General features: G+C 35.4%; 1 protein-coding gene across 3 annotated transcripts in view; it reads left to right on the plus strand.

The window, feature by feature from the left end:
- SRBD1 (S1 RNA binding domain 1) overlaps window positions 1–27,321 on the plus strand; it is a 126,223-nt gene that overhangs the window by 69,943 nt on the left and 28,959 nt on the right. For all 3 annotated transcript variants that reach the window (XM_035321836.1, XM_035321835.1, XM_035321837.1), the window contains exon 17: window positions 3,724–3,806. In XM_035321836.1, coding sequence (XP_035177727.1) covers window positions 3,724–3,806 — 83 coding nt within the window. The remainder of the gene's footprint in view (window positions 1–3,723; window positions 3,807–27,321) is intronic.

The following is a 27,321-nucleotide window of genomic DNA, read 5'->3' on the forward strand; positions in this document are numbered from 1 at the left end:
AACAAACCATTTTAATATAATTCTGTATTTTCTATGAAGATTAGAGTCTGAGACTGACATGAGTTGTGCAGGCAACTCTTATGCAAGCTTTTCAGCCACTGCACTGTTATCCTGGCAGGCAAAAATATTTAAATATCTGAAGGGTTTGTCTTGTCAAATAACCACAGTACAGTCAACTGAGACCACCAAACAGTTAAATTACCTTTCTCACAAAATGACAGAAAAGGTCCTAATGACAAGACAGGATTTCGGCTAATATGCTTTCTTTCACCTTCTTTATTTCTCTTTGTATTTGGAGGTGAAGTTAATCTACATTAAAGTCAGAGGACCACCTAGGCCATCCTGTCCCCTCAAGCTTTTAAATTTTACATGGATTTACTGCATGGCAGCACAATACGTTGCTGTCATTCCAAATATTACAATAATGTTTTGTTCGTAATTGACAACTTGAAGAAGCTTTGCATCTATCTGGTGTGCAATTCTTGTTTTCTACTAGAAGCACGCCTCATCCTGTTGCTAATGCTCTGTTTAAGATTGAATAACGTTTTTCCCATTTTACTTAGACTGGGAATATTTTGTGAATGGCATCTCAAAAATTTCATTTGGTGCTGCAGATGATTTTTTGAGAAACACGATTTTTTTTTTTTCCTGCATTCCATCATGGAGCTTTATTTATTTGGTTGTTTGAAAAAGTGAAGCATACCTTGATAACAGTGGAAGTGAGAATGCACTGCCTATTTATTTTGTTAGTGTTCTAAAAATTAATGGTTAATAGCCATTCCTAAAATGGGCTTTAAAACATGCAAGCAATTAGTTTTAATAAATACCTGTATTACTGTAATATTTTAATCTGAGAGACGCTTGAAGTACAGTGATTTAATTTTTATAATGTAAGACGATCAGGTTCTACTGCCTGATTTTTGCAGTCTGGTCCACAGGGAGCAGAAATGCATCTCTGCAGAATCTTCATGATTTCAGCCAGGCTCTGCTTGCATTGCAAAAGTCCAGCCACGTGGATCAGATTGCTGGAGCGGAGCCTCAGTGCCCCCTAAAAAGATATCGCTATTGAAGTGTGCTATTTCTATAACAAAGAAAAGGTGAGTTTGTCTGTGCAAGAGACAGCGGATGTTCATCTTGAGTCATTGTTGGAGTGAATTTGTGCCTGGAGAGAATCTGTACTCTCCTTAATGTTTGCCCTATTGTGCTGTCTTTTATTTTGAATTTGAAGTGTTCTGGAATAAAATAGAGTCTTCAGTGGAAATTCAGCAGGTCAGCTGTCCTGCTGGCACGACTGTAGGAACTGCATCCTTTAAACCATACAACTGACTGCTAATTGATCTTTACGCTTCGATATTGTAACTATTTCCTGTATCATCCAGGAAAGCACTTAACTATCTATGTAACTTTATGCATGCGAAGAGTATTGCTGGCTCCGGGGGGAATACCGCCATGCATCTGTGCTGAAGGGCTTTGCCGGGTCAGGGCCTGCACCTCTGCTGGAAGCCTCATAGGGATATGACGGCATTGTCAATCTAGCTGTTAGGAAACGAAGAGTCCAAGTTTTACTTTTCATTCAAGGTTCCTTAGATAGGTTATGCTTGGAAATTACCCATAGCAGCCTATCTGTGTAGTTGCCTGTTTTTCAAAAGATGTAATGAAAGGAGATGTGGACAGTGACATGTTGCTATCAGTTGTCTAAAATGTAGCTTTTGAAACTGTTCTATTAGGTTAAAAAGAAAATTCTGTAAAACATTCTGTGGATATTGAGTTTAAGATAACTTATTGCAGATAAATATTGTATACAGAGAGAGACATAAAAGCATTCAGAAGAAATACCTGTACAGTTTAACATGTTTCCTGTTTCATATCAATACTACTTTCATTGGTGTTCTGTTCCACTTTTGTTTTGTTAGGTGACTGGTGATAGGTACGACTAGTGTTTCAAGGAAATTAATATGATTATTGTAAGAAAGCATTTCTGTAGTAAGCTATGTGAGCTTTAAAAATTGTCCTTGCACTACTTACCCTTTTGTGATTTTTGACAAGAATGCATATGTGATAGCCTTTGAATGCAGAACTTCTCTGTTAGAGAAGCAGGTGTGTCAGATGTCACCAATGTAGTGCTCTCTGAGCCAAGCTAGCAAACTGCCATCATCAGCATATATAAAATAAAAAAAGTATATAGAGTCTTGCACAGCTGAGCGGTGAACTTCATGCTAACCATACATTTACCATTGCAAATCCTTCAAAGTAAAACTTCTAATGAAGTCTTCAATTGACAAATTTTGCAGTTCTTGTTTGAGAAGCCTGTATAACTAATAAATAAGCATTAGGTTTACTGTTTTGGCTTCAAGTATCAGTGTTTAGTTGAGTCCTTTTTCAAAACACTGTGAAGTAATTAACAATCTGCAGTAGTAGCAATTGTCGTTCAGATTAGGGCCTCAAAGGTTATTAAGGGATTGGAGCTCTTTTCATACAAGGAATGGCTGAGAGACCTGGGACTGGGAGAAAAGGCTTGGAACAATGTAACGGATGTGTGGAAATACCTGATGGGGTGGAATGAAGAAGGAGGCAAACTTTTCTTAGTAGTGCCAACGGGCAGGACAAGAGGGCCCAAATAGAAACTCCGGAAATTCCACCCGAATACACAATGCACACGCGCGCGCGCACATGCGCACACACACAAAAAAACACTTTACTGTGACAGTGGTCAAACACAGGTTACCTGGAGAGGTGGTGGAGTCTCCATCCATGGAGATATTCAAAACCCAGCTGGACACAGTCCTGGGAAACCTGCTCTAGCTCACCTTGCTTGAGCAAGGGAGTTGGATGAGATGATCTCAAAAGGTCCCGTTGAATGTAAACAAATCCATGATTCTAACCAAAGCTTATAAATATATGCGTGCATGTGTGTGTATATATATATAAATGCAAAGCTCTGTAAATCTTTTTATGTAAAATATTTGTTTTGTATAAAAATATATAATTTATATAGTTGTATATCATATAATCATATGCTCATGTAATTTATATCTTTTTATGTAAATAAAATATCAGGTGCAGATTCTTACAGTTTTCCAATTTCAAGATTATGTATGTATCATTGACCAAACCACCAAATGTATATACACTCTTATTCCTGACTCCTGTCTGTTCTTCCTCTGACTATCTCTTGATATCCTTTAAAAATAAATTTAAAGGTAAAATAAAAGTTAGAAAAAGCATCTTGGTGCAACTAATACCAGCTGTGGGTGTGGTTTTGAAGGTAATAGCTTGTGGTTTTGAAGGTAATAGATGGCCACAGCCATCTTCTGTCCCATCCTCATTTTTGTCATTCTTAACACAAATGCACAAATGATACATATCTCTGATTTAAGGTTGAAGATTATAATTTTAAGTGCTAAGTATGCATTTTAATATAGAGATGAGGGAGAAATTTACTGTACACAGTTGTTTACTAGCTCTGTGGCCTGAGTAAATTATTTTAATGTTGTGACTACAGTATTAAATCTTCTTAAGTTTTTGCATGAACGCTTCATTTAAAAAGTTTGATTAATGTACATTTCATTTCTTGTCTAAAAGAGAAAAAAATTCTATAAGTGATAATTTCCATGTTTAAAAAGAAGTTAAATCTGTAGAAGACTGAAAAAAATAGCAAAACCAGTTATATAATTGCAATTTTTCAGATAAAACAATAGTTCTTTTTCTAATTCTGTTTTTCAGTTTCCATAGCTAGACGTGTACAAGACCCATTAGCTGAGCTAGTGAAAATTGAGCCCAAACACATAGGAGTTGGAATGTATCAGGTAAGGCAATACGTATAATTTAATCTCAGTAATCCATCATGATGTAGAGCAACATCAAAATGCTTTTTTTTTTTTTTATAATCAAGTGCCAACTAGTCTCCTTTAACATATATTTGTAGAATTGGTAGAATGGTAGTAAATGCCTCTGAAAAAGTCATAGAAGACCTCTTTTCTAATCTCTAGTTTTAACGATTGTGATTGAGCCTCAGAAATGGCTGTAGCCAGATTTATAGTCTATAAAAAACATCAGATCAGACAGGTAACCTGATCTGTAAAGCCTTCTTTTTTTTTTTTTTTTTTTTTTTTGTATTGTTACAGCAATGAGGTTTTAGCTCTTTGTGTAAAATACATTGAGATATTGATCCTCCATTTAGAAGCCATTAATTTGTGCTATTAGGTGCATTCCTTCTTAGAAGTTTGAAATAAAAACATTTGTTTTGAAGTTTTGCCTTTACTAAAGTTGAACTGGAAAATGTTTGGTACCTCTTCTGTACATTTTTGTAGGTTGTTTCTGGGAAGTAACATCTACCTTCAAAATGTATTTAGAAAGGGAATAATATTGAGAAGTGGTATGTAAGACATTGTCATTTTGTAGCATTTGTATATCCATACGGAAAGTGTTTATGCAAGTGCTTAATTCCCACCAAACAGAGATGTGAATAAACAAAACAACAAGAAATCCAGAAAAATTAGCATGTGCTTTTGTCTTTATTTTTGAGACTACAGAATGTAAGTAAATTTGAAAGGCTGGAACAGAAGTAAAAATAGAAAGCACAGAAGTGTCTGGATCTGTGCTTTCAGGTAAGCGCCTGAGAGTTAATGGGGTAGAATGCAATTAGCAGACTAGAATAATCTACTTCCACTGCTGAAGGTGGTGTGACAAATGTCAAAGAGGTGTGTATCCTGGATTACTGCATTTTTATATTTTAGAAAGAACTGTGGTCAACATTTTAGTTGGTAAAGGTAGCAGGCAGTGCTGTTCTTGCAAGCTGTACTTGTGTTGCCGCAAAGTATGTTTTATGTATGTGTTCCTTGCTAATTGCAGAACTTAGCAGTAAAACTAACTTACATAATTAATCTTTCAGTATGAACTATACAATAGTTTTTGAGGAAAATGATCTTGAAAGACTGAAATACTGTAGAGTTGTTTAATGTATATATCTCTGTTTCAGTAAAAGTGGGCTTTAATGATGGCACCTAAAATCAGGGTAGTCATTTGTCAAAAAGACTCAGTCTGAAGCACACTTGATTTCCTTACTCATGGAGAAGCACTGCTTTTATTTATAAAATTAGCAGCAGTAGCAACAATGAAAAGTGAGACAGATTTTTCTTCGTCTTCGTTTTATGGAATAAAAGTTTAAAAAAAAATCTTGAAATGCTATGTCCTAGTCACAGCCCTTTGAGTAGAAGTTGGTTGTTTTTAAACTAAATTTTTAAAAAAATCAATACCAAAATGGAATACCTTACTATTTGAAGTGTACTCTGGATTGCTATGTGTAGTTTGCCTTACTTGGTCAGAAGGTACTGATTTAGATGTACACTATCTACTGTGTCCCATGTGCATGTTATAGAGAAGCATATGTTGAAAGCTAAAAGGCACAGAGTTGGTAGTTGTATGGTTTTGGGAGCATGATATCAGGTAGATATTGCAATGACCATATTGCAGCTGTTCACTATAGCCTCAGTGGCATGATTTACTTGGTACAGACTAACAGGGTAAGTACCAACTCAGGAAACTGAGCCTGGTGAATTGTGATTTGTGTTAACTTATTTTAGATGACAAAAATAAAAAATAAAAAATGAAGTTTGTACCTCACCACTTGATTTTATTCTCCTTTCAACTTATGATTCTGAGTTTGTGTAGTACCAAGAAAATCTGTTTTGTCAGAGAAAAATAAACAGGCCCCCAGTCTCCTAACAGGTACTTCCTTTGACAAAGAGAAGCCCCACCTGATTTATTAGGGTCTCTCACAGACCAAGATTCCAGTTGCCTAAAGGTCCTTGTTTTCTTTTATCTTTATCTCATTAGGAAAATCATTCTTTCTTCCCAGGCAAGAACATAGCCAAAATTAATTTATCACCTTCAGTTCATATTAGTATGATTTCTTCTGTAGTTGAACATGAAGATGATGCTCAGGCTCCGCCTGATGCAGAATATGTTTGCCTTGTCACCTCCCAGTGCTGGTTCAAAGCGTAATTCATATCAGGAAAGCAGTTAGTGGCTTAAGACATTATTACACTGCAAACTGAATTTTTGGCTGATGAATCACCACTGTAATTGTAATGTGCTTGGATGATGTAGATAAGAGCTGAGAACAAAGCTGCTTCACAAAAGTTGTGGTTAGGGAATTGAATTCCAGAGCAAAGAAAATGGATTAAAAAGAAAAAGAATCCTGGGGGGAGGGGGGGGGCGATCTGTCCTCTCAGACAGAAACCCAGCTTTTCATATGAGAATAAACCAGCACTGGAATAAGCATTCTGTTCACTATTCTCTATCAAAAACAAATAACTTCAGGTAATAGGGGAATTAAATTAATAAAGCTTTAAAAAGTCAAAACTTGAATCTGCATTTTAGGGCAGAGAAAGGAAGAAGAATGCGAAGGGACAAGGTGAAGTTTTACTCGTTCTTTGCTTTTGGTTTGATGTACAGAATTCTTGGATGCGAGAAAAATAGTAACCTCAGCAGGGAAAATACACATCATGGTGATGGGAGCTCCACCTCACCTGTAGTCTAGGAATGCAACGTATGGTATGTGTTGAAGGGTCAGAATTTTTAACGAGTCATGTCAAATATTAAAATACATGTTATGTTTGATCTTGAAAACGCAACATCCTATTTGGTCTTTGTAGTTTTTGGAGTGCAAAAATCTCTCTGTGATATATTTTTGAATGTGGTAACATATTTGCTATTTAACACATTTGGAAAATTAACATCCCAAAAGGATGTAAGTCATAATGTATGCAGCTTTATAACCTCTGAAGTACTTGATTCCAGATGTAGCTGGAACATTTTTGTCAGGAGAAATAAAACTTGTGACTGATACACTTAAGCAATGGTGCTCCTTCAGGAGAAAAAAAAAAAAAAAAAAAAAAAGTTGAGCTAATTCTTATTTAAGTTTCTTAAGCTAATTCTTATTTATGTTGCTGGAGGATCCTGACCAAAAGGGTTTCATAAAGGCTAATTGGAATACCTAATAATACGAGTTTAAAATTTGGAAATGCCTATTCAATTCCTTCCTGTCCTTTTTCCTCACCATGTTCCTCTCATTACTGAACTGTAACAGCTTTGCATTTCATTAACTATAGGACATTTTATTATTTCAGGTAAAATTTGGTAGGCATTTTCATTGTGTTTTATTTTATTTTCCCCAAACAAAGATGGGTGCTTTGTGTTAAATGACAACACAACTTGAGGAAACACTTATAATCAGATATGCATCCTCCTTAGTAGGCCTGGTTGTATCTTAATTATGGTTTTTTTTTGACAGTAGTATTTCAAATGTTATTACTTTTCTGAGCTTACATAATGAAAATTATTTACTTGAGGCAAACTGACTGTACATTTAATAGTTTAATGCTTAATCATTTTGGAGATATTTGGGAGGCAAAATATAGCAAGACTTTTAAAAATATGGGAATCAAAGGAACTTACAGGGTTTCTCTAAGTCCAAGAGTAAGATCAGTTTGGTCATCCTGATACAACTGTAGGCTGAACAACTCTATGCATTATTTCCATTTGCTGTCTTTCCCACAAGAAAAGATGACTTGTCCCTTATTGCAGGTGTTTGTCAGACCATTATTAGAAAACCCCAGCAAAGGTGACTTGGTAGCTTTATTTGTTAAGTCATTCTGAGGCTTAACAAACTCTATCATTAGATATATTTCTTTATTATCTAATTCAAATTCTGGATAAATTAAATATTGTTGTCTTGTTTCTCTAACAGAGGAAACTTGAAAATTAGTTTTTAATAGGAAACTGCTAACAAAAAAAGCTGTGAAGTAGCTGGTGAGTACAAACAATTGTTGTAATCTGAACATTGGCCATCACAAAGAATTGATATCCAGTTCAAGAAAAGCTTCATCTTAGTTTTTCTGTAAAATATGTACAGAGTTCTTAAATGATATACAAGAGACATATCCCTTTTGTATCTGGTTTTGATTATAAATCCTTTGCATATTATGCTGTTATTTAATAACATGGAGCAAAGTACTGGAGCTTGACTGCCTCTTCCATCAGATCTGTACATTTTTTGCTGACTCTTTAAGAACTTTATTATTCGTCTTTATTTTTTGATTAATTGACCCATAGTGTATTTGAGTTGTTAGGTGTATTACTTGGATAGCATAGGAGAATCACTCATGTATGATGTGAGAGGATGATGACATACGATGTGCAAGAGAGTAGGTTTTTTAATCTCTGAGGTGTGATTGTCAAAGCAACGTTAAACTTGAGCTTGCTTTATTAAGCTTATTAAAACAAATTTGTGTTGGTTTGCAACTTAGGTTTTTGTGATTAAGAAAACGGGATGCCTTATTTATTAGGTGAACAGTGCTTTATATTGTGTGATTCATGTAGCTCCTGTGGAAAACTCTGTTCAGTAGGAATGTTGTTTGCTGGTCTGAACTGCAGATTTCAGGTTTCAACACCAAGTTGAACAGCCTGTCTACAAAATGCTTCAGCATTCTTTCTGTATTACTACACTGAATTTATACATGCAGTTCGACACAGAACTGGATCTCCTAGGATATACTTGTAATTCTGAACTTGCTTATGTGTTGTTGTTTTTTGTACTTTAACTGGAATAGCTGCATAAAGAGAACTTTGCTTAAACAGTAGGTGTCTAAGGATACCAATGTTTAGTTCTGTATATATCACTTACTAGGGGTGGTCTGATTACTGTGATGTAATTAATATCACACCTTTTTGACAGCATATGACAACTGGTTTATTACAAATGTATTTCAAGTTGAGAAAAACTTAAAATATTCAATGGTATGTTGGTGGACTGGAGTCTATCTGCAACTGTAGGGTAGGTATGAGGAGAGAAACTGGCTACTGATATTAAAAAAAAAAAAACTTCCTAAACAACATAGACTAAAGGATATGTTGCCAGTATTGTTTTTTAATAAAATTACAATAGTCCAGAATTTGTCCAGTTACTTCCTCTCTATTAGGTCTCATCTCTGAACAAATTCACTGGGACTTGAAAGACAGGCAAATGGGATAGCATTTCACAAGAATGCTCTTAGCTCTACTTCTCAAAGGGATCTTTAATCTCTTTCCTGAACCTCCTGCAAAGAAGACTATTGTTACCTTTTTTTTTTTTTTTTTCTCCAGCATAAAAAATAGAGTTGCTTGCTCTGAAACATGAGGAAAAAGGAGAAGAGTACACCTCCAAGTTTTAAGGTGTACAAATTTTTTTTTGAGGGACAGGGTGTGGTGGTTTTCCCCATAAAATCTCATTAAAATTGGGCAAAAATGTGTCTTGTTCAGAGAAAGGCAAAAGGTGTGCAAGGTAAGTGGATAGGTAGGCTCGTGAATACATACGTCTGTGCTTAATTCAGGAATTCTAACACACAGGAAATCATAGAAACCTTTTGTTAGGATTACTTATCCAGCCTTTAGTTAGGTTTTGCAGACCATCAATTTGCTGGCTGCAGATTCTCTTAATTATAGGGTAGTAGTGGTAAAGTTTTAGCTTTGTGAAGAAACCAAAGAAAAATCATACCTGTTCATGCCCAACACCGTTTTAGGGTGAATAATGCACTTTTCATTTTGAAGAGTAAAGTTCTGCGAACCAAGCTGTCGCAGATCTTTGAGAAGAAAATCTTTGCAGACAGCTGTATCAGGAAGAGACAGGCAGTAATGGTAATGGTTTTTGGATGCTTCCTCACCTCATGAAATGAAGTAGATTCTTTTCTAAGTAAGTTACACCTCTGTTGGATTTGCATAATTTAAACCAATCTTTGGCAACAGTTTTGCTGCCTGCGGAATATGGTTTGTATCTTGTAACTTGGCAGAGTCTCTTTGGTTGGGGCTAGCTGTTCTCTGGCTGGCAAATAGCACAGCAGTAGCACAATAATGTTTAGCTAGTCTGTTGTGGCTAGTTACAGTGAAGGAACAACAAAAAAGAATATAGAAAGAAAATAGCATGTATGTTATTAATGATTTTGTAATTACTGTCATCTCCAAGGAAGCATGCCAGTTCAGTGAGGTGACATACTGTCCCTTTAAGGAAATGAAGGAAAATTGTGCTTGTGTATTTACAAAGAGTGCAAGAGCACAGCAGTGTCCCTGCATCTGCACATGTCACTCATGGGGCTGCCAATGGACTGCACCTATTTTTCACTGCTGTCACAAAAATGCATGCTAGAGAGCATTTGAAAACTGTCAGAGATGTTCCTTTGTAAGCAACCTGAACAGCAGGTAAATTTTATATGTTAATGCTAATTATGTCCCTCTTGCGTAGCTATTTATTACTGGAGAATTTGTATCTGAATATGTGTATTTGTATAGAGCTTTGGAGATTTTAACAGAAGTAGGAAAGTTTTTGGAAGAAATGTTGATATATGGAGGGTGAATAATCTTAGCATGTTGATAGGAAACAGCTGTTTGACAAATTTGCCCTCACTTGTGAGTTTGTTTTTGATTGCTTAATTACCAATTCTGTTAGCAGAAGTTTCTTAGGAAGTTTTTTTTGTCACCATATGAAAACAGACTTTCTCATGTGATTTGTGCTCTAATTGGTTTGAAATTATATATGCTACAGCACCACAACACCCCCCCGCCCCCCCCCCCCCAGAAAAAAAAAAAAAAAAAAAAAAGGAAAAAGGTTGTTTACTGCCACAAAAGAATTAGGTAGGAGCTCCTGGGCAGAATTCCTCAGGTATAGTGTACCCTCTGTGCAAGCCTGTTTAATATTTCAGATGGAATTGCCTTTCCGTAAGTATATTTGGGCAGAGCTAGTTGAAACACAGGCTAGATGAGTTATGAGCCAACAGGGTGGATTTAAACTCCTCCGAGACACTGTTCTGATGCGGAAGCCAAGTGGCAAGAGGAGCAAAATGTGAGTTGCAAGGCTGGGATCTGGCGAATCACCTCGATGTGGCTCTTCTTTGCATCCGTTTGGAAATACTTAATTGACTAAAAGCTGGATGGTGAAGTCTGTCTTTTCAAAAGTACCTTGACTGAACAGTTTCCTAAATGTGTGAGATGCTATTGGGTTTCCTATTTACATTTAAAGTGTTTAATAACCCTAGGTTAAAATGCACAATTTTAACAATGAATAATTGTTCAACTCCTTTCACCCACCTCAGAGTTTAAATCTTGGTTTTAAATTTTCATAACTTCTTTACAATGTTTAAAACATTCTTACAAATACCACAGTAAAATGACAGCCAGATTACACAGATTATTCTTGGAATTATCTATATCCCTGTTGTGATATTTGTATTCATAGAACTTGTGCTTCAAGACCATCTTTTATTTGAAGAAATTTATATCTTTTAAGGCGCTGTTACAAATTCTAGTCAGATTTTAATGTAAACATTATATATGATAAAACTGATTGAACTATGACTGTAGTGAAAGCATCTCCTTTTTGCTGAAAGGCAGGTAAAAGTGGCAGTTGAGATGTGAATCAGTTGCTTTGAACAAATGTGGGGGGGTAGACTGAAACATCTTGCATGTAAATATTATTTGTTAGTGGAATTCCGTGGTTACTGTTTGCTGTGCAGTGGTCATATGTTGCATCTGTTGTTTTGGTTTCATGAATTAACACTATATTCATTTGCCTCATAAGGGAAAATGCTAATATTATCATACTTCCAGTTTAGTTCGTAGCACAGCAGCTGTTGACTTGATATCCAAAACACTGAAATGAGGAATGAATTCATATTCACTTTCAGGAGGAGTCCGTAGCTAGCACTGAAAGTCCAGATGAGAGTTTAAACCTGTAACCTGTTTGTTAATATTTGTTAATAACTGTTTTAATGGTAAATATGTAAACTAAAAACTGGTATGCTTTGCACTGAAATATATTTTAAAAACACCTTTTTTTCTTAGTTTGAACAAATGTCAAATTATGGAATACTGCAAGAACTCTTTCACAGGTTCATTGAGCTTTAGTTGTCTTTTTCACATTAACTGTTTACTAGAAAATGTGAGTATCTGATAAAAATTGTAAAATTAAGGTTTAAATTCTTGTTCAGTGTTTATGTCTTTGTTTAAATTTCGGATCTGTGATCAAAATTTCCTTAAGATGGATCGAACTTAGTGTAAAACGCATTCAGCGTTACTGTTCCTCAAAATAATCATGTGACAGTTATTTGTCAGTCTTTTGATATCACCAGAAATTGCACTTTTGTTTCACTAAGAGACATTATAAAATGCAAGATTGCTCTGGTATTTTTTTTAGTTTGTTGCTTTTTAGATCTTATCTTGCTAATAACACTTTTTTTAACAGTTTTGAAAAAAATAATCATTTTAGAAACCAAAATCATGTTTTGCTAGACAGTGATTAATATCTGTGACCTTTATTTTTGGATCAGGAACATAAATATACACTTTTTTCTGTGTCAGTCATTGTCTAAGATTTCATCTTTGTTCTGCTTTCCATTACATACCATGAATTATATGAAATTAATTTAATCGCTACTCCAAACAGAAATTAAATGTGCCCTAATCCAGAGTTACGTTGTTTGCTTTTACAACTGTAAGTCATAAGTAATTAATTTTCCTTGGAAAATTAATTCACTTACCATTCCCAGTAGCATCATATGTTGACACAGGGTTATAGATAGTTTAATATTTTTGTTCAGCATGTTGGCCTCAACTTTGGAAGACCTTAAATCAAAACAAATTCAAATTTACTCAACTGTATATAATTCAGGGTTATTTGAAGTGAATGTTGTCTTTATTGCTGTCAACCAGCTGCTGCTGATGATTCTGAAATTATATTAAGTCTTCCAAAACCCTACAGTCCATGGATAGATGTGAGGTATTCCCTTAAAAATAAGTAAGTAAATAAATAAATTGTTTCACTCAAGACATGTGAATAACGTGGCCACTGGAATACCATCAGTAGTAGAAAATAGTAGAAAACTTGAGCGCCTCAGAGGATATAACTGTAGGACATGACATATTGCAGAGCCTTAGGCTAGAGGCAGTTGTGGTTTTTGTTTTTAACATACCTTATGTTGCTTGAGACTGTAGTTGGGGATTCATTATTCCTGTTGCACTCAGGGACCTCTAAGCTGACTTAATTTGGAGCATCGATCTGGTTTCTACGTTGCGGTGCTGAGATGGAAGGGAGGCACTCAGTCTGCTAGGCCTTCAGAGCAGCCTAGGACGGGAGTCTTCCGGAATGAGAGAGGCAGCTTTTAAGTCTAATCTTTAAAGTTTGCCAGGAGGACCTTTTTTTGTGTGTGTGCAACTCCATAAAACATGGTGTTTATTACTTCGGTTTATTTTTATTTATTTAAGTCTCACGGGTGAAGCTCCAGTGACGGCAGTGTTGCAGTTCAAACAAGCAAGGCTTATTTTATAAATGTCCCTTTGTGAGTTGGTGGCTGCATTTTGCCTGAATGCAGGGGGTCAGTATCTGTGGCATTTAATTTCAAATTTTGGGGGTGGCAAGTAGAAATTGACATTTAATTCCAGGGTAAAGTTACTGCTATATCAGGCATAAAAATATTATTGCATTAGCAATCAAAGGAAGAAAATAAACTATGAGCACATGGACAATATACACTAGTGTGGCAGACCTGTGTAAAATACCATAGTAGATGGAAGAAAATATTTTTTCAGATGCTTTTTTTCACCAAAACCAGTTTTTATCAAGGCAGGCAGTAGAGAATGTAGAGAAAAGAATTTCACTGATAGAAGTAGGTCCTACTCTTCAGGCAGTCTAAGGTAAATTCAGCTGTACGTAGCAAAATTGTGTGTGGATACAACAGTATCGCGCGGCACTTACTCATACACGTATGATATGCAATATCAGTGAATGTTGGCAGAGCTCTCCATTAAATTCTGTGTTTGTTACTTTCAAATTCAATTATTTTGAGTTTTCTACTTCTGTATAAGGCATTTAATGTCAGTCAGTCTATCTGGCAATTCAAAAGGTCTTAGTAGATATTGCTTGCTGGTTTTTACTATGGTTTAATTAGTTTCAAGAGGTTTCACTATGATATTTAAAAACACAAAATCTGCGAAGAAAATGTGGCAAACAGCGTTTGGCCCTGTACTTCTCATTGAGTCATGTGTGGTATGGAAGTTGCATCCTGCCTGCTGCGCTGGGCTGTTGATGTTTGTGTTCATTGCCTGGGTCATCAGTCTTAAGAAATCGGAACTTTTACAGAGCCTGCAGGAGTTGTTCAAATCTTCATTTTCACATATTCTGTGATACGATGCACTTTCCATCTCAGGAAAATGAGGAGAAAGCACCAACTCTATCCTTTACTTACCCATGCTTGCTGGAGCTTGTGGTGCTTACACACAGGAACAGTCTCGGCATATTCTGCCCCATTCTATCAGCTTTCATACTACACTTACCTTTCTATTTTACTGTTGTCCATGAAATGAATGTAAAAATGTTGTGTAGAAAATCTTTTGGGAGCCAACCAAAAACTGTTGCTGTTCTTACAAATTTCTTGGCAGTTTAAGTTTGTGTTTCTTTTGGGAATATTCCCATTCATTTTATGATGACAGTGATTGTCCAAATTTGCAAGAAAAATGAAGTTAAAATAATTATTGTTGTTTTTTTAAAAAAAAAAATATGCAGAAACTATTTCAAGCAAAATTTATATTTTGAGCTTGACTGTACTTTTGGATCAGATAATTCACAGTTGGCACTAATTGTGAAGCAAACATTGAGCTATGAAGTACAATAGGAAAATGCCCAAGAAGCATGAACAAACGCATACAGTGTCTCTTAATGTAAGTGCCTGGCTCTTTGGAGGCCACCAAGAATTCTACAGTGATTGACGTGCATTCTGGTGAAGCTTTTTTTCCTGTAGCAGTGTTGAAGTCAGTCAAAGCGTATAGACAAAGCTGAGTGAATACCAGTTTCCCCAGTACAGGGGCTATTTTTTCAGGAAGTCTAACTCAAACCAGATGTTTTGCTTAGACCTAGAGTTTGTTGCTGCCAAGCATCTCATCAGAGGTCAGAGTTCTGGGCTCAGGGCCCTGCTAGAATTCTTTCACAAATTGCTATTCGGTGAGGTTTTAATCCTAATGGAAAGAATAATGTGCTTGTAAAATCTGCAGTTATTACAAACACAGTATACATATTGTGGACTTCAAATGACTACATATTTCATTCCCATAAACAGGGAATGCAGATGAATGCAGTGTGTAATAGTTTTAGACATTCAAACTTAAACCAAGTATATAGTTTATACTACTGTTAACCATTTGCATTCTTAACACTCCTGTAAAATGAATAGTAATCTTGACTAACAATTGGCAGCTCCTAACAAAACAAAAACCCTCCAGCACGTTTTGACTTGTAAGCTGTTTCCTGAAGTAAATAGGAAATCCTTATGCTTTTGAGTATATTCAAAAAGTACTCTGCTTGTTAAAGCAGTAGGCTTGGCACAGTTTTTCTTTCCTTCTTTCGTTTTTCCCTGTCTCAGTTTTTAAATAGCTTGGTAGTAACATTTTATGGTCAAGTTAATCTTACTTCGGCTATTTATTCATACAACTAATTATTTGTCCCCAAAACCTCAGGGTAGACATCATATATTCCAGCTTACTAAGAAACAAATGCTGGTGATACAAATTGTTAACAACAAGAACTCGCAATGAAAATTCTCCTTATATTTTTTGTCATCTTTTTTGGAAGTATTGCTGATAAACTGCTGTAAGAAAAAGCTCTCAGGTAGATTTGGTGCTGTGCTGCAGCCTGCAGCTAGAGAAATGCAGCTTGATATAATATGAAGATTAAGGTTTTGAATATCATACATTTATATTAATATGCTGTAGAACACAGTACTACAGTGTGACATCGGGTGACCGACGTCTCAGTACACTGAGGCTATAGTGATCGGTTGTTTGAATTTAATGCTGTGTAGCATCCTAGTTGTTGGTGAATGCTGCTGAAGAATCGTATCTGTTAGTCTCAAACTTTTCCTTACTCATCAAACTTTTAATTCCTATAAATATGTTCAATTATTTAATACAGCTGTGCTGCTTAATCTTGTTACAATTTGTGAATTCTATGTAACTTTGTAAGTGTGTTTTCCTTTCGGTGAAAACTGTAACTTGAGGAAAAGGTGGCGTCACTCAAAAGAGCTGATGTTACCCGACTCGCATGATGATCACAGCCTGTGATGGTCACACGGGGAAGGAGGCAAATGTGAGTAAAGTAGGATGTCTACACCAATGCTCTGAACTGTGCAACATGTTGAGGTGTTCATCTACCATACTTTTTATTATTATTATTATTATTATTTATACTGTCATTCATTTAGTTATTTGGTTATACTGAGAACTGTGTAATGAATGATGGTTTTACAGTACAGGTGTTCCTGGCTTTCTTAGGTGTGGGGGAGAAGTCTTCTAAATACTGGTGAAGCTATTTGGCGGAGCTCCCTATTCCATACGCATATTTTATGGCACTGAACGTAGAGATTTGCAGAATACATCAGTGCTTACATCAGTCTGTTGCTTAAAAAAAAAAAAAAAAAAAAGGTAGAGCTCCTGTTTGGGTTGAAAATTAATTTTCAGAGACAGTATGCATCTTTCAGAGAACATTTTAAAAAATAGCTTAATTCCTGCCGTATTCTTTAGAAATGAGACTGTGTCCACAATGTTATTGCTAAGCTTCTTTTCCATTGCAGTGTATGCTTATATAAATAATACTTTTGCCTTTTTTTGACTACACAAGACTTACATTTGAATGTGCAGAGCAGAGAATGAGAAAAGTTGTTCTTTCAGTGAATGGATTATAAACTTTAACTTTGTTCTGTTAGAATTTGAGTTTTGATTAACTGAGAATGCTTATTTTGTTTAATAAACACTAAATGACAGAAACAATACTTTTGTTGCAAGTTGGATGATGCTGGTGCAAGCTTCTGCCTCAAGGTGAGAAAACGAGTATTAAGCATGGATTGAAATAAATATGTACAACCTAATCATTCAGATGTAGTAAGAAAAAAGTGGAGTCAAGCTATAGTCTTATAAGAGAAGCTTTTTCATATTAATGAGTTTCCATTTGCCAATAATTCTGTCATTTGTAACTTGAATCATTCATCACCCCTGCAAATGGTTCTTTCAAGACGTTATTTGCAATTTTGTCTTGTGTTTTTGTCCTTGATGTTGTGAAAATGACCGTCTACTGTTACAGGAATGAAAAGAGATCTCATTCAAACATCTTTTGTGTTTCCACTTTCAGTGAAAAATGTTTTTCAAACCTGCAGCTGGTTATTTCTGCAGGAGTTCCCACTTATATTCAGGTTTGATTGACATTTTGAAATGGCAGCTTTTCATGAAAAGCTGTTAACTTGTAGAATTTGGTTATGGTACTAAGACAGACTGACTTTGTTCTACTGTTGGGGCCTGTCCAACCTAAACAGAACCCTGCATCTGAATTTAATAGTGCTACTCAGCATAGAGAGTGCAAGCTTTTTTCTTTTTCTTTATTTTCCTTTAATAGTGGCTTCTGATGTGTTTTTGAACCTGACCTGATAGGTACTCATCCTGATATCTTTTCTGTGAATAATTGCATTAATTGACATTTTCTTTCTTTCTCCCTCTTCCTGAACTATCAGGTTGTGCCAGGTTGTGTTTCCATAATTCAAGTGTTGGAATATATTTCCATTTGACATGATGAAAATATATGGAAAATGTTTTATGACTGTACAAGTACCACAGCCTGTCTGAGTTAAGATAAAAGTGACTATCTGCAGGTTTTGTTACTTTTTATTTTTGAAGTATCGGGGATGAGGACAAGCTGTATGGTATTAACAAATCTTCTGAACAATGATTACTAATTTAATTTCCAGTTGAAAACTGAGAAAACAGTGCATAACATAATTATTCTGCCCTCGTCTTTCCCAAGTTGGTCTTTAATATTATGCCAGAACGTTGAAATTGGAAAAGAGACATTATGCAAAATCAGTTACCTTCTACATTTATTGCCAAACTTCTAAATATGGGTATAAAAATACCCATATACATTAGCTTAAAGGAGGAGGAGTATTTTTAACTTCAATACAGGTGACTATTTATATACAGGAACTGAAAAAAAACAACACACCAACACCAATGAGATCCATGTGTCCCATCATTGTAGTCAACTTTTTGTTTTATCGGGGTGTGAGAAGTAAAACACTGCAAACACTTTTATGTTCCCCACAGTTTAACCTGTACAGTCCTGTAATTTTGTATGACTTACATGAAGGAGCATTTGAATCTTGTTTTATAAAGAAGTGAGTAATAATGTCATTGACGTTAAAAACAAAAACAAAACCATAGAATTTCTGAATTACCTCTTCTCTTAGCTGGCTAATTATTTTTATTAAATATCTGTAGATTTGTACCTGCACACAGTGATACACAAATTCATGTCCTTATCCAACCCCTTGTTACTGCAAGTAGTTGTCCTTCAAGGAATTCGTGTTTTTTCTTTTGGAGTTTTGTATGTCATCTCATCATCCTTGACAAAAAGGTCTTTATTAGCTATTGATTTGAATCACTAAGCAGCAACCAGTTATTTTGGTGCTATGAACATGTTCAGTTGGAGACAGAGGGTCTTGGAATAAAAATAAAAACAGGTACGTATTTTATTTAGATCTTCAAGACTTAATTCCTTGTGATTCATTTGAAGGTTTGTGCCTCTTTTCTTAGGTTGTTAGAGGTATACTAGTCTGCTGTTTAGAAGCTTTATAATTGTAAAAGTAAAAATGAAGGTGTAAATACTGTTTTGAATTGTTATATCTTGTAGTTGGTTTATGATGCTGAGATGGGTGTCATCTAAAATATGTCCTGCCTATGCTGTCTCTGCAAATGTCTCCAAAGTCAATTGCAACATAGCATTGGTACAGCCACGTTTTTGTTAGCATTGAAAACCATGCGTGTTCTTGCTGTGAAATAAAATGTGATTTGTGCGATCCTTTTCTTTAAAGTTATCTGGACTAAATGAAAGTGAACGTTTTCTCAGATGCCTGTTTAATTTTAAATACATTTTTTAGTGCCAAACAGATGATGATAAATTTAATGTTGATGAGCCAATGTTTATACTTTTATCCCATAATTTTGAGTTAATGCTTCTGAGATTGGTGTGAGCTTTTAAAGTAAAAGCAAAAGTGTCCTATTTGCCACCCAGACTTAACTGTTAAAAACCAATACACACTGCTGCTATTCCTCCAAGCAAAGGAAAGATACATGGGTACAAGTTTTTCAGTATACCCTTAAGGTCACTGTGAAATACTAGACCAATTGAATTAAATGGCAAACTGCCCACTGACTCTAAATGGAGCCAGGATTTTGCCCTTTAACTCTATCAAGCCCTAAGGGCAAGCAGGTTTCATTCTTAAACAGACCAAGCATGGCAGCATTTCAAAGGAAAGTTGAGCTGTTGTGAAGTTTGACCCAAACTGCGTGGAACGCAAAGGGCACTATGGGGACCTTGAACTGTACTTGCAAGTACAAGTACAGGTAAATGCCTACTGTCCTGGTGGAAACAGTCAAGAATGGTTACCATTTTGAAATGCTGTTCTCCATGTCATTTTTTATAGGAAACATTATTTTATTTTATTTTTTAATTGTAAATGAGCATCCTTTACTTAAAAATGTATAGGAGAATATGGAGAGCAGGAGAGACTGACCAATGTGCTTCTGATTCAGTTCCCTTGCAGTAAAGCAGGTTGTGTTTTTCTCATGACTATCCCAGCAATAGGACTAAACATCTAAAAATGCTGCTTCGCTTCTATTACCTGGTTACTTTTTTTTTTTATTTTTTTTAGAGAGATCAGTTAAGACAGAATGATTATTGATAAATTAAGGACTGAAACATTAGAGTTGTTTGCGGTCACAAAAATCTTGGAGTGTAAGATAGAACTTTAAAGAAAAACATTCATTTTAACCAACTAAACATACAGTTAGGGTCTTCAAACTCACTTGTTTTACAAGAACTTATTCACAATGGTTGTATGTACTGTTTGTTATTATTGCAGAGCAAAATGACTATTCATTGAGCCTGGATTTTTTCTGCCACATTTGGCAGGAAGATTTAAACAGCCTTTTAATATTTTTGTTTTTAATTCACCATTTTATTTCAATTTGGTTTCTTCAACTTGTATAGAAATGCTGTTGTGAGTCTAGATTTTTGTACCTGTTTGCTGCCTTAAGATTGACATCACAAAACCTCCAAGTAGGTGGAGTGATAATCTGGACGTTTGTTACAAATATTAACACACACACACACCTAATTGGGTATTTTTCCTTACTCTTGCTGTACAGTCATCTTTCATTTTATTGTAATTGGGTTGATGAATGCAGCTGTTAACGAATTAACTGGGGAGGACACGTTAAGGACATGTTATTTTCATTATGTCCTCCTAAATTTCTCTCTTTGGTGGAAGAGGTTTTATCAGTTACAGCTCCCATTTAGTCCTACATGATGATGAAATGCTACTTTTAATCTTAATTAAGACAGCCCTGAACAAGCTATTTGTATATGGACGAGACTGAGAGCATGTTAGGACAGGCTGGCAGGCCATGGCCTGCATTGCACAGTGTAAATACTGCCCTTTTCATCCTTGAGTTTCCCTTCTACAAGTTTGTAAAGAGGATTTTTTGTGTGTGTGTGCATGTTTTTCCTTCTTCCCTCACCCTCTGTACTGTGCCTAAGTGTCTGTATGGGGAAATCATTTCTGAAACTGTAGCTCAGTTCCACCAGTCCTTTCCTCTACAGGTTTTACTTCCTTGTCTGTTCCTTGATGAACATACACCCACTTACATTCTTTTACCCCTTTTGAAAGAAACAATTAAGTTTTTGTAACTGGAGAGCTGAGTGAGCAGTCCTACCAGGTATCCTACCTTCTTTCTCCACCATTTCCATTCCAGTCAGCTGAAACTGGAGATGTGGGAGATCTTTAGATGTTTGAGAGTACACTTCTGTTTACCAAAAAAACTCCAGTATAGCTGCTATGATCTTTCCTCTTCGATGCTCATTGGATTTTCTCTTCAGAGTGCTGGCTTTGGACGTTTGTGAGCCTGGTGGGTCACTGCTATGTCCTCCAGCATCTAATTGGCCTGCTGGCTTTCCGTTGAAGATACCCATTCTAAAGAAGCTGAAGTACTTGATCAACATCATCAACCATATTAACATTTACTCTGGTGTATCAAATTCTGCTACCTAGCGAGCTTGTCCTTGTACTGCCAGAGCTGCATGTATGATTTTGAAATTCACTTCTAAGAGGCCATAGTTTCCTCTTCACTTGGTCTGGCACTTGGGTGTCCAGAATCTTTCTAACTTTTTGTAATCTTTGTCTTTCCTTAAACTAGTGAGCTTCATGTTCAGCAGTGATCTGCATGCATGTTGCCAGAAGTTTTGCCGTGTAGGTGGTGGTTGGCAGTCCTTCAAGCATTAGTTATCCCTGTTAAGTGATAGGTTATTCTCTTCTCTCTTTTGCAGTATCCAGCAAAAGGAGCTCTAGAGAATGTTAAGAAATGGTTGAAAAAGAACAGTAAATTAAAAATAGTAATTCTTAATGGTACAGTTACTCAAATATTTGTTGCTTCAGTTTCCAGCTGAGTTTTAAAATACCTAAGGTTGCTAGATAATAACCAACTGGAATTTCAGATATCACTATTAACAAGTGTTTTCCATAGACAAGGAAAAATTCCTCTTTCCATTGACAAAGAGAACAAAGACGATGTTCTACTGTGAAGAGTAGTTAAATCCAATTCTAAGTGACCTCTTAGTATACATATCTGCCTGTGATGAGTCTTTTTGGTAATCTTCATGAGAATTTCCTATTTCAAATATTTGTTACTCTGAATAGAAGAGTACAATAATTGGAGGAGAGTTCAGATCGAAGGCAAGCCCAATGTTGGTCTGGCTGCAGTCTAACAGAGCACAGCTTGCTGGCAGATAACATGTAAGCCTTACGACTCTATTGCTGATAGGTCTCAGCCTTCATACACAGCTCTTGGTGATTTTCCTATGCATGGTCTGAGAACCGTATCTTGGTTATTGGTATGCTAATTTACAGCTACACATGCGTAATTTGCAAGTGAGAAGCGGTTTTGAATTTATGTCCTTGTGGGTTATGAACACATCGTGTCCTCTTCACTCCTGTTCTGCCTCTCTCCATCTGTAATGTGGTATGTTTTTCTGGCCATTGTGCTGTAGGTAGATGCAGTCAGTAGTACTGTAAAGACTATGTATAATAATACTAAACTCACTTTTCCAAGAAAAGCTCTTAGCTATTCAGAGGATATGTATTGATCTTGTCTTCTCAGAAAATGTAAGCTGGCAGGGTTGTCTTTTGTCTCTGCTTCTCTCTTCAATGGTGTAGTAAAGCCATATTGCATCTGTCTGTCTATCTATGTGCTTTGATGAATTAATGTTACAGGGGTCTAAGGTAAATCTGTTTTAGCCATAGATTTTCCATACTTACCTGTGGGCCATCATCTACAACTTAGAGTGTCAGAAGTACTTGAAGTAGCATTGTTACAGAACATAACTATTCCACTGAAAATACTTTTAAGTGTGGGTAAGATGGGTAATGGCCACAGAACTTGGCCTGAAGTGTGTGCAAAATAGGATATCTGTACTCTTTATTTTCATAGTGTTCCTTCCCTCTGCACACACATCGTTAGACCGTCTTTCCTTTTATCACATCCTGATATCTGATCCTATGCTGTTGTAATTAGGTACCATATAATTTCCTAGCTCTATTTATGAAAGAAGCACAGTGGCATACTAATCTTTTCTGACAAGTCAGTGTCCAAAGTAAATGACATATCTTAATGTGTTTTGGGGTTTAATTTTTAAGTTTTAGGGAGAAGTCAGCAAAGGGCTGAGGCTTCTATTTCTTTTAATGTCTGCATCCTGAATTTTAGGGATACTGTTCAGAACCGTTTTGTTTGTTTATTTGTTGTGGGTGGATGCTTTGTCTTTTTTTTTTTTTTGCCTCGTCACAAAATGGGAGTTGAATTTTTTCACATGTGGAACGCTAAGTGCATTTGTTATCTGGAAAGTGTATCATTTATCAAAGTGCTAAATAAAATATATTTCCATTAGCTTGTGTTTGAAGAAAGTGTGTGGGCCATTCATGTTTTGTCTGGTTTGATAGCAAACTATGGTTATTTTCATTGTGTTTCAGATAAAACATACCTTTCGGTTCAGGGTTTAAAGGAAGCTAGCCTTTTTCCTGTTTCTCCTAGAGGAAGGGAAGATATAGAGGTACATGGATTTAGGATTACTTAAGACTAGATGTTTGCATACTGTAATTACAGTTTTTTTAAAGTTTATTAGTTTATTTCATTATTTAGTTCATTATTTAGTCTATTAGCAAGTTATTTATCACTTTTCACAGTTAACTTATCCCTATTTTCTAATAAATATACCTCTGAAGAAATGTAATCCCACATTTTTCTTGTGAAATATATGTAAATATATTGTTGAAAGGTGAAAAAATATCCTCGAGCGTTGGGGCTGAAAACATAGGGATGGTGATCCCGTAATGACTAAGTACCTTTCTGCCTTGGAAAGGATGGAAAGTGCAAGACAATTTTGCAAATGACTTTTTAAGCCTCTTTCTAGCACTTTGAAATAAATAAAACCAGATACCTAAATAGCCTGTGTATCATCTGCTATCTTTGTTTAATTTCACACCAACTTCTCTGTTTTTTTTCCACTTAATGGAAAAAAAAGATTCTTTTAAATAAACTGCTGAGCATATGAAAGAGTAATCAGTCTGTATATAACTTGAGACACTTGGATGTTGGTTTCCAGTTCTTCTTATAGAAGCATTCATGCGATAATAAAAATCTGTTCCTCATAAATCCCCTCTTAAAAAAAAAATAAAAAAAGGTACAGGCCATTTTTAGTTTTTCCACATATATTTTGTGAAGTTAGTATCTATAATTAACTGAAACAATTTTTAGAGCCATTTGTTCTATTTAATTATGCGTGTAAGGTGGTCTCAATTCTAGCAGTTAGATGGCATTGGGAAGACCTTGGGATCAGCTTTTACAGATGTACTTTCACAGTTAGGATTTAACTACACTTCTGTTACATGCTTTTCTTTCCAACTCCTCATCCAGATTTTAAATCCTTAGTGTGATTATGTAGCCTAGTTGCATTTAAATCTTGATACCTACCTGGAAACAGCTTATAAAAGGGGGCAGCTTAATTTTGATCACTGGGTTGGGCATATGAGCAGTTCCTCTCGAGCAGGATGTAACGGCTTCGGTTACAGCACTTTTCTATCTCCAAATGTGATAACTTAAACAATTGCCGAATAAGAAGTTGTTATTGCTTTTTAAAATCAAGGTTATTTAAAGCTTTTTTTCTAAATTGTTTCCCATTGATGCATGCAACAACTCAAAGATGCAGAAACATTTGTAAGCTGACCCTGAGACTTGCAATCAGATCAACAATCAATGCATGAGCACAATAAAATATTGGAGGTGTGAGATGTACGCTACTGGGTAATGATGTTCAGGTTACAGACAGGAAATGAGGAGTTGTAGTCCTTCCTTCTTCCTTGACTTCTTAATGTAGTTTAAGAGCAATCACTACGTTCTTGTGATTTTGGTTTGATGTGTGTAAAATTGTGACTGTGCTCAGGTACTTGTATCTACGTAGTGTGGAGTTAGGAGGTTCTGCAATATTTTTGTATATGTGTCTGGCAGGGGAGGTTATTGCTGTTAACATATTCACGATATCCTAGAAAAAAAAAAAAAGTTTTGTTTTTTAAATACTGTCAGCTACAGGTCAAAGTCTGAATAATTACACCAAAAACTACATGGTAGCTCAATAGTACCAGCTACCTATTTGCTGTCACTGAAAATTTTGGAGAATTTAAGATTGCTTTTAATGTTTCATGAAAAGACTTCAGTTATTGAGAATGCACATGCATCCTTCTTCAGTACTGGAAGGTAGATCTTAACTGGGGCCAGGTTTAAGGTTGGGTGGGGTGGGAGGCATGCTTGAGAACTACTAGATTAGAATTGTTTTTAATTCCCTTTTATCTTGCAGATATATCAGTCTCTTAGCTTGCAGTTGTAAAGTTTGTACAAATAGAGAACTCTATTCTTCCTTCCTTTTAAATTTCAGTAAAAACAAACCTGAGGCGGTCCTGAAATTCAGCACAGTTGCTGTTTGGACTAACTGCTTTTAAAATTAAAAATCATATATATGTTTTTAAAGTAATAGTTTTAAAACTATTTTAAACTACAGTTTCTAAACCATAAAGCTTCCCTTTTTAATACCTTATTTTATTTCTTTATGACTTTCTAAGCTTTTGTACATTTTTATTTGGCCAAGCTTTAGAACCATAATAAAAATTTTAAAAGATTTTTGAATGTAAAGTGATCAATTTTATGGTGCAACATACATCTCTGTCATCAAATTACATGTATCTGCAATGAGTATATTCATATATGCAGTAGTTACAAAGTTTACAAAGTTAAAGCATTTAAGTCAACAATAGTAATGCAATGATGATTTTTATCTCCAGATCGTCCACTAGAGAACACCAAAGTAAATTTTGTTGCAAGGAATTTAATGAATTTGTTACAGTACAAAATCTTATTTTATAGATTTACAGTTAACTTTAATACTGTATTTTTCTAGTGTTAGCAATAAGCTTTTTGAGGGTATTTTCAGACTTGAATAAAAGTAAGAGTTATGTTGTGAAGCCCCAAATCATTGTATATTTGTCAAGAATACTCAGAAAGTAAGTGCTCTTTGATTGTGCTTTGTCTTCCTACCTGCTGAGCACTTCAGTTTAAAAAAAAACAACAACAAAAAAAAACACCTTACATTGCAAGAGTAGTCAATTGTTATTTCAATATACAGTATAGGACATGCACTATTCTCCTTTATGCCATTCTACTAGTTTAATTTGATCTCTCACTTTTTGTATCATGCGAATTACTTCATTAGTAATGATCTTCTGCTGTCAATGGTGGTGGTTCTGAACAAGAGAAATTTCTCTTGAGAACAAGAGAAATGTTGATGTTCTTGTGACTTGTAAAAAGTTTTCATTGGTACAATTTTTAGTGCTGAAAAGGTAATGCAGTTTATTATTCAGTCCTGTCAACTTTTCAATTTTCAATGTGCAAACATTTTGCTTGTGTTATATGCATAATAGGGAAAGTACTAAACACACATTTCAATGCAAAGTTTGTTAATCTTAGTGCAGAGCAGATTTTGAAAGGCACAAGTTTACTACTACATCATAGAGATTTTTTTACCAATCATTTATGCTTTTGCTTTAAATATAACTTTGCTGTCATATGTAGTAAGTGGTGCTGGAATTGGTTTCAGTTATCAAAGATGTGAATGACACAAAGGATGCTTATGTACTGTGCCTTGAATCCATAAACACTGGTACTGAGCAAAATTCTGTTTTTTTTCACATTTCCTGGTTTTCTGACAGCTTTCAGTCTTCCATGGGTCATTCAATAAACACTACCCCGGTTGACTTTTTTGTGCTGCCATATGTCAATCAAAATGAAGTGCCTGCTTTTAGCAAGGAGAGAAAATAAGCTTGCTTTATTTGAGTTTGGCTGTGCTCTCTGCAGAACAGTGTCTTGCATTTGTTTCATTCTAAGCTTATTTTTGCCTTGAGCTATGCAATGGAAGAGGCTGGGAACGAAGAGGGAAGGAATACCTGATGAAAGCAAAGGAGGAGTCAAATAGAACAGAGGGAGAAAACTCCACAGCAGGATTTGAAATTGTTCTTTAAAGATACTCATTTTTAAATGATTTGCTTAAAAAAAAAAGTGGGGGGGATGGAGTGAGGAAACTCGAAGTACCTAAAAGTTCTTCCACCGAGGGTTTCATGAGTTCTCACTTTAGATAAAAATATTTATTTTCTTTTGACTTAATCGTATCATGACTAATTCTGTTGTTATGGGATTAGAAAATTGTTGAATGTCATTGTTTGGTATATATGGTTTTGTTTTTTTCTAAAGAGGGGATATGTTATTTTTAAAACTATATTCTCAAGTCAATGCTGATATGAATTTTATGATATTAATCAGCAGGTATTTTAGTTGCTAATTGCAACTTAGCAACTATATGTACATTAACTTATATGTACATTAACTTTGACAAAGCTAGTGGGTGTGTGAAGTTACTTATATTAGAAATCAAGGTCTCCATAAAGTATGGATGTGCCTCGACTGTACAAAGCTTTATTTTCTAGAAAATACTCTTACATTAATTTTTACTTTTGCTGTAGTTTGTAATGCTGTGTCACATTCCTTATTATAGATGAGGAACTACAGTATGTTTCCAGTAGAACTGGCAGGCTTCTGCTTGTTTCTATA

Source organism: Oxyura jamaicensis, chromosome 3 (genome assembly GCF_011077185.1).
Source record: "Oxyura jamaicensis isolate SHBP4307 breed ruddy duck chromosome 3, BPBGC_Ojam_1.0, whole genome shotgun sequence".
NCBI classification, from domain to species: domain Eukaryota; kingdom Metazoa; phylum Chordata; class Aves; order Anseriformes; family Anatidae; genus Oxyura; species Oxyura jamaicensis.